The sequence below is a fragment of the Alnus glutinosa genome, chromosome 1, assembly GCF_958979055.1.
Source record: "Alnus glutinosa chromosome 1, dhAlnGlut1.1, whole genome shotgun sequence".
Lineage (NCBI taxonomy): Eukaryota > Viridiplantae > Streptophyta > Magnoliopsida > Fagales > Betulaceae > Alnus > Alnus glutinosa.
In genome coordinates, this window is record NC_084886.1 from 39,572,882 (window position 1) to 39,581,832 (window position 8,951).

The following is an 8,951-nucleotide window of genomic DNA, read 5'->3' on the forward strand; positions in this document are numbered from 1 at the left end:
ATAATGCTCCAAGCATTATAGAATAGAGAGAAAAGACATGAAGCTTAGCTTTATTAATTCATGTTCTGAATCTCGATAATTGGGTGGTCAATATGCTTAATTAATTCCATTTTGCCTTGGACCAGCGCAATGAACATCTTAATTATCCTGCCTACCTATACCCTAGCGGCCTAGCTATCCACGGACTCGAATATTTTTGCTTTCTAATTAAGCTCAGTATCAGAAGAAGCATGATCGAGCTAACAAGTATCACGTCACTAGCGTTACGTATGCTAAAGCTTGGAAAAAACAAAAATCCATGTGCGATTGCCATGGGGCAAAGGTTGCAAATCTAGATTGTCCCGGCGGCAATGAGAGAATCTAATTAATATATCCACAGGCCACCGACCAATCAGAAGAGTACCAGGTACGGTAGGCCATTGTTCCATATATAAGAGCTAGAATCTACTTCCATTTGTACATTTGTTGTGCTATTAATTTGAGTAGGGCATATTAATTGATAGTGCTAATTAAATTTAGCAGATTATTTATTCATTGTTAAAATATCTAATTTCTGAACCCAAATTATTGGGCAAGAAGCATCTTAATTATATATCCTTCCAGCCACCTCAAAAAAACCTTCCCCACTCCAGGGAGAATCGAGAATATTTTCGATTTGAAATCAGAAGATCATAATCACACATAATAAGGTATTGGAATATTTATTAAAAAAAATGGGCTATAGGCACTACTTGGCACATGGCACATGGCACATGGCAGTATTGTGGGAATCATCAATATGGATTGTGATTTAATATAATTTGCTAAATCATTTATTACGAATACATTTTATATATATATATATTTTCTACACAATTTTTACACAATTTTAACAATTTTTTTTTTAAGATCAACTATTAAATATTTAGGGCCTACATGTAAGAAAACAAATCCAATAGTTAATCATTAAAAAAAAAAAAATAGTTATAGTTGTGCAAAAATTGTGTAAGAGTTGTACAATAAACATTACTATATATATATATATATATATATATATATATATATATATATATATATAATAGGACATTTATCAATTTTAAGATAATGTCTAAAGGCCCTACTATAATTAAAACTAAATATCCATATATATAAGATCATTTTTAATTGCATAGATCTCAACAGTTTATATGAGATTATAAAATGAACCTTAATTAATGAAAAACATAGCACAAATTATAGTACATTTTTTTCTTAATATATATATATATATATATATATATATATAGAGAGAGAGAGAGAGAGAGAGAGAGAGAGAGAGATAGCTTAAACGACTCCATATTGCTTTTAGAAATTGGATCGTTGAAATTTCCTACAAATCAGTTTGTAAAATTTTTTTATCTGATCCATTAAATAACACAGATTAGTTTAAGAAATCTAACTAAATGGGCCAAATGAAATATATTTGCAATATCGTTAATTAATTTAGTAAATTATCTTATATTTTTCATGTAACAATATATATTGCATAAAGTTGGTAATTCATTCATACTTTACATTCAAATGAATCACATCCAAAATCGACAACACATGACACATAAAGCAAATAACCTTCTTTCTCATCATCTTGAAGTACTATGTGAAAAACAATATAAAAGAAGTAAAAAGCCATCCAATAAAATTTAGCAATCACAAAAAAAAAAAAAAAAAAAAATCAGTTCATCTCAAGTTGATGCGAGTAACTAATTCAGATTTAATATTCAAAGTCATATTGTGATGAGTTTTAAGTTATCTTTCTTCTAACATCAAGTTGCTTTAGTGTTGAGAAGTATAAAATAGAATGAATTGATCGAACACCCAAACGATTGAGGCAAAGATGATTCAAATTCGAGAACGAATTCTTTCCAACCGAGTGAGACTGATGTAGGAGAAAATTAAACATAAGATTTGAATATTATTTCTTGAATAAGATCAACCCAAGAATGGAACGAATTTTACAAAATATTTGATAATTATTTTTAGAATAATATTTTTTACTTTTTGTACAAGAATTTTACTTTGTCTCCAAGTTTACGGTTATTGTTGAATTTTTATTTATTTCTTTTTCTCCAAGTATTTTGCTTGGAAAGTACTCAAACTTTGCCTATATAAAGATAGGTCTGTATTATTTTGGAATGAAGTTTTGAAGTATCAATTAATTTTTAAGTCTTTCAAAGTTATTTATCTGTTTCGCTTATTTGGGGCAATTAGGAGTTTTCTCTTCCCTATTTGTTTTTTTTTTTCTTCCTGAATTTCATTTTCTATTTTCAATTCATAGTTTCTCTGCTGCTATCATTTGCTGTCAGAATCATTTTAGTTATGTCATACGTCATTTATTCTCCGTAATTTGTAATTCAAAGATGATAAGCATATATAATAAGCTATTTGCAGTAATACTTTACATGTGGTTTGTTGAAAATTATAGCCCGGCCAAGACTCCAAACAACACCTAGAAGAGGGATTGAATAGGTTTATGCCAATATAATGTGGAATTAAAAATTAACAATCATACAATCATTCACCAAATATAAATCAATCAACACAAATAATTTGGTGACGAAGTACTAGAAATCTTTTGAAAAACTCTTTAAAAGTAAAACCAGTCTGGGGCAGCCAAATCTAAGAAATCAATCAACAATAGAAGAATGAGAAATTACACAATATTCATACTTAGAAAAACCTTTGCAATTCGACATACTCTTGTACTAAGTAAACGACTCACTTGCCCACTATCACAATAGTTCTCTCAGAACCTTTGAACAATTCTTCTACTTTATCTCCTTCACCGAAACTCAAATAGGTTGAAAGTTGTTTGATGATGAACTCTGTGGTTTGAAAGAAACACTCCAAAAGAATAAGCAATAAAAGCTCTCAAGACATGAATTTCTTTTAGCACAAAAATGAGAGGATTAGGCATTGTTTAGGCTCAAGAACATTGATTGATCAAAATCTTCAACTCTTGATTTTTCTTTGTTTCAACCCCAAACTTGTCTTGAACACAACCCTAGCTCTAAAACTTCTGTCCAAAATTATTTTGCCAATGAATTAGCCAATTCAAAAACCTAACACTTGTGGTTGTGGGCTCATCACTAAGATAGCTCCTAATTGAATATGTTAATTTCTTTTTGTCATCAACTAGAATCGACTCTACGCATCTCCTTGATGATGGTAATGATTTCTGTACTCAACCATTGTAGTTATATCATTGTTGAGTGAGTAATTGGTATTGTTAAATCACCACTTAACTTAAAAAAAAAAAAAAAAAAAAAAAAAAAAAAAAAAAAAAACCTTAAACATAAACTAATATGAAATGGTAAAATTAATCATTTAAATTATATATATTCTCATACTCACCTTACGTGTGAGCTCAAACTCCCCATCAATAAGTGAGATCCAACACATGAAATTTTAGCTGAAATATGGGGTGAATGACAGAGACAAAGTTTAACTCAGAACTTTTAGTCTGATACCATGCTAAATCACCATATATAATCATAACACAAATTTTTATCATGAAGTTAATCAATTGATAACCTATTTTATTATGAGTAAAAATTTCCTACAAATTAGTTTGTAAGAAATTTCTTATAAATCAACTTCTAAAAGTAATTAATAGTGTACGTGTTATTGTATGTGAGAAACATATATTTTTTTAATAGCTTCAAGGACACTTGTTGCCTTTAATAATTTATTTGTAAGAGTTTTCTAAAAGTCAATTTCTAAAAATTGGTGTCCATCAAATAACATTAGTTTAAGAAATCTAACTAAATGGATCAAATGAAATATATTTGCAATATCGGTAATTTAGTAAATTATCTTATATTTTTCAAGTAACAATATTGCATAAGGTTGGTAATTCATACTTTACATTAATCACATCCAAAAGAGACAAGTACATGACACATGAAGCAAATAACCTTCTTTCTCATCATCTTGTCAGAATAGAATAGACTATCTAAGAACAAGCACTATGTAAAAATTAATAATATAAAAGAAGTAAAAAGTCATCAGATAAAATTTAACAATCACAAACTGAAAAATAATTGGTTCTATCCAAAGTCTTTTCCAAACCCAAAATAAGAACAAATAACAACGAAAAAAAAAAACCCTTCATTCCCAACTATATAGGTATATTCCTTCATGTATATATATATTGAAGAATAGAACAAAAACTACAATATATGGATCATAAAAATTTGGTTAAGGAAAACAACAAAAAGATAAAAGGAATATGTATGCATGGATAGAACCCTTTCGGATATGTATAAAAAAAAGTGAGCATAGGAGGTGTGCAAAACAATATGATCTATTTTGTGAGGTGAGGGGGGGAAATGTTATTTCCCAGTACTCCACTATTACACTATAATATTGTGCATTATAGTCCAATTTGGCAATTTCAAAGGTAGTTTCCAAGTAACTATATGCATCTTTGAAGAGAATCACCAAAAGTTGGGGGTTCCTCTGCTTTTTTTTGTTTTCTTTTCTTTTTTGTCCATATTCTGTTTCATGTTCTTTATTGGGCCCATGATTAAGGTGCGAAGCTTAAGGGGACTTGCTGTAAGTTCTATATAAGGGGGGGTTCGCCTATAACCTTTGTATCTAGAAATTGAGGAGCAAGACGTACAGCTACTTGATTTGTATATTTGTTATGCTGTTTTTATAGTTATGGCACCTCAAGCAAACCTTGCTAAGGTTGCGTTGGAAGGCTTTGATATGATAGACGCCTTCTCTGGCCGCGCCAGGAAGCCAGCCGGAAAAAATTATGTTCATAAGGGTTGTGCACCAAAGCAAGAGCCTGTCATCAATAGCGAGGAAGCAGCCAAGAGATTTGGTGGGATAGTGATCACGGAACGCTTTGTCGGAAAAGGAAACCGCGGCTACGTTCCGCTGTAAAAGTAGCTCTTTCTTGTATGCTTTGTATAAACTCCTAAACATACTCCTCTTGTATTATAGAAGTAATATGAGTAGGTTTCTACATCTACTTATATGCTTTCTGCAGCAAGCTAGAAAACATGCTTTTCCTGTAATATTATATATATAACTACTTATCTCGCTTAATTTCCTGTTTATATAATTAATATTAATTGCTTACTTAATTCGTATCTTCTGAAGAGAGTATACCAAAAACCAGAGTGACCAATTATTTTCATAATTTTTAATTTATTTATTTTTTTTGTGGCGAAGAGATTACTGATGGGTATATGATTGAAATAGTTTTAGGTAAACGAGATGAGGAGGACCAATTATTCGACTTGAAGCATCAGTTGACAAGCAACATGTAAAAAAAGAAAAAAAATAAAAAAATAAGAAAGGTCAAATGTCAAAATACTATTTGCTCTATGATCTCTAATTTCTCTGCTAATGAAGTTTATTTTCCTTAAGAGGATGATGAGACTTTTTAAACCAGCCATAACAGAATAAGTTTTTTGTCACAAAATGGTGGTGGTGAATTTTTTGCGAATATATAGAGAGGTTCATGGAGATTAAGTAGCCCGCTCAGTCCGGAGGAACACAAAGCATCACTATTTTTAGAGAATCCAAATAACAAAAAAGAAAAAAAAAAACAAATAAATGTTGTCCGTAGACTTAAGACCTCCCGTACGTAAATAGAACTACCGGTAGGAATTTGTTTAGAAGGCGTTAAATAAAGAGGCACAAAAAGAGAGCTCATTCCCCATTTGACTGCCCAGCCTCCACCGGAGGCGTTTAAATTGCAACCAAAAAAACCAAAAATAAAATAAAAATCCAACAACGTAAGGAAACCGGTGTTGGTTTTTGAGGTTTCTTCCCAATTATGGCCATTGCTGGAGGAGCTCGCGTACTTGCCATTCTTCTTGTGTGCCTTGAATTGGCCTTCTGCGAGGCCCAAGGTCCGGAGAATGCACCTGCTCATTCTCCGGGTGGCGTGACGGATACACCTGCTCATCCTCCGGGTGGTGTAGCAGGTGCACCTGCTCATCCTCCAGGTAGTGTGGCGAATGCTCCTGGTGGTGTGGCGTATGCGCTTGCTCATCCTCCGGGTGGTGTGGCGGATGCACCTGCTCATCCTCCGGGTGGTGTACCGGGTGCGCCTGCTCATCCTCCAAGTAGTGTGGCGGATGCTCCTGGTGGTGTGGCGGATGCTCCGGATGGTAAGGCGGATGCAGCTACTTATCTTCTCAATACTATGGCGGATGTACGTGGTCATCCTCAGGCTGTGGCAGATACATTTGCTCATTCTCTCACTGCTACTAAATTAAAAGGTCGGAATTATGACATTCCAGATCCTTCTGAGAAAATCTTTAACGTATTACAATTTGGAGCCAAATCTGACGGAAGGAAAGATTGCGCCCAGGTGAATTATATATCCACAAGCTTTGATCTTTTGGCTTTTTTGTATTGGCACTCACATATATAAAATTTATCATAACTAGTAAGAATTAATTAATATATATTCCGGCTTTAGGGAATGTATATATTATTATGTTCTTTTCTACTTTTGCCTTTCTTCTCTAAATTATCTTGATTATGTTGTATAATTTATACTGATTGAAAAATATAGAGAAGATAATTTTAAAAATTTGTAATATATGTAATCCAAACGTGTGTGCACTACGAACCAAAGAGCTACCTTTGTTTAAGTTCTTTCTAACATATAATTAAAGACTTAATTTTCAAGCAATATTGGAACTCATTTGGAAGAATCTATAATCCCCTTAAACTTAATTTACAATGCCGCACATGTATTTTATGTTGTTAAACGTACAACCTATATCCCAATTTTACCAATACGTGGTTGTGCAAATATGTGGAGTAAACTTAAGCGAATAGAAAATGATTTATATAATTATTTAACTCATTCTGACGCTTCGATCTATCACTGTGAAAACAGAAATAATGTTTAAACTCAAGACATTTAATCTAATATAATCTTAAATTACAGTTTGTCTTAAAAACTTAAGTTAATAAAAAATAATTTATTTAATCATTCCGTTAATATATAACACTCTCGTGTTGGGGACTTTATAAGTTAGAGGAATGTAATGTTGGGTGAGGCCCATTTTTAGGCCTAGGGGCATCATGGGTTAGGTAAAATAGCATTTTAAGACTCACTTGGACAGGAATTGCTTTGGGCCTTATGGGCATTTCCGGTCAAGACAGGATTAGAACAGGGATAAGAGTTTTAATTCTAGGGAAACATATACATATATATATATATATATATATATATATATATATATATATATATAAAATGAACAGAATTCTAAGATCGAGTTTTCTTTATTTTATTTAATTTTTTTTTTCTCAATATCATTCACAAAAGTTAATTAAATTATGGGTTCGATGATTTATCCTTGCAGTCTTTCATTAAAGCATGGCGTGCCACATGCGACTTTAAGGGAAGATCCAGGCTTGTCATTCCTGGAGGGACTTTCGTACTATCTCAGGTTGTGTTTGGAGGGCCTTGCAGCGGCCCAGGTCCCAAAATTGTTCAAGTTATAGGGACCCTGAAAGCAACAACTGATATCAGTGAATATTCTTCCCCTGAATGGTTCTTGTTTGAATCCATAACTGGCTTGGTAGTAACAGGAAGAGGCACCTTTGATGGGCGAGGCGATGCTGTTTGGAAATACAATGACTGTAAGAATAACCAGAACTGCGTTCAACTCCCATCTGTAAGCTTCTACATTAATTATCATGAGTCTTTTTAGCAGTTTCCATATATATATATATATATATAATTTACATGTGTGTCTATTTATTTGGAGCAGAACATAAAGTTCAGGAAGGTTACAGATGGAATTATAAGAGGCATCACTTCTCTTAATAGCAAAGGAAAACACATGTTCATCACTGAATGCGAGAAGATGAGAGTACTAAGGATTCACATAACTGCCCCCGAAGACAGCCCGAACACTGATGGCATCCATATTAGCAACTCCAACAATGTGAGAGTAGCTAGAACTGCCATTGCCACAGGTGATGATTGCATCGCTATTATCGCCGGAGCCACCAACGTTATGGTCAACAAATTAACCTGTGGCCCCGGACATGGCATTAGGTAATGAAAAACGCAATTTAGTACAACTAAATCTTAACTCTCGCTAAAAATTTTGCCTTTCTACGTGCATGAGGACAGTGTGGGAAGCCTTGGCAAGTACCCCAACGAGCGGGATGTGAGTGGCATCACTGTGAAAGATTGCACCTTTACAGGCACAGATAATGGGATTAGAATCAAAACATGGGCGGGATCGCCTCCAAGTGCGGCGTCGAGCATGCTTTTCCAGAACCTTATCATGAACGACGTTAGGTTCCCCATCATCATAGACCAAGACTACTGCTCAGCAACAAGTTGTTCGAACAAAGGGGTTGGTGTTTCATTTACCATATTTGATATTTCAATATCTTTTTTCTATTTTTAAGAAGTAAATTTAATAATTTAATCGATGCTTTAACGATAACTAATTTGAGCTTTGGTATTAATTTTTACATGTTCAGCCATCGCGTGTAAAAATCAGCAACGTTCATTACATTAACATTAGGGGAACCTCAACGACAGCTATTCCAGTAAAGCTCATGTGTAGCAAGCAGTTTCCATGCCAAGATGTTCAGTTAGTTGACATAGATCTCAAGTACAAGGGAGCTGCCACCTCTACATGCGACAATGCAAAAGTCCGGTACAGTGGCAAACAAAACCCACCACCTTGCAAATAGGTGCCTCCAGTACTCCAAATTACACCCCCTTTGACATGTTTAAGCATATAACACTTGTATTACTAGCTGCAAGGGGAAGGTAATTAAGCTTTAATTCTGGGCTTCTTAATTAGAAACTTAATTGTATCGGGAGATCTGCGGGTAATACCCGCATAAATTATGTGGACCTCGTATCGTAATTGAGAAAAGGTTCTTATTTTGTAGCGTGATTTAAAGGCAACTAATCAGCTTGTTACCTCATA

The 8,951-nt window shown here is 33.5% G+C and overlaps 1 protein-coding gene across 1 annotated transcript; it reads left to right on the forward strand.

Annotated features, from left to right (window-relative positions):
- The first annotated feature begins 5,809 nt into the window (after nt 1-5,809).
- LOC133859990 (exopolygalacturonase-like) lies at nt 5,810-8,709 on the forward strand. Its single transcript, XM_062295602.1, has 5 exons — nt 5,810-6,349; nt 7,356-7,670; nt 7,767-8,056; nt 8,135-8,363; nt 8,494-8,709. The coding sequence occupies exons 1-5, from the start codon at nt 5,810-5,812 to the stop codon at nt 8,707-8,709; spliced, it is 1,590 nt and encodes a 529-aa protein (XP_062151586.1).
- Nucleotides 8,710-8,951: the final 242 nt, after the last annotated feature.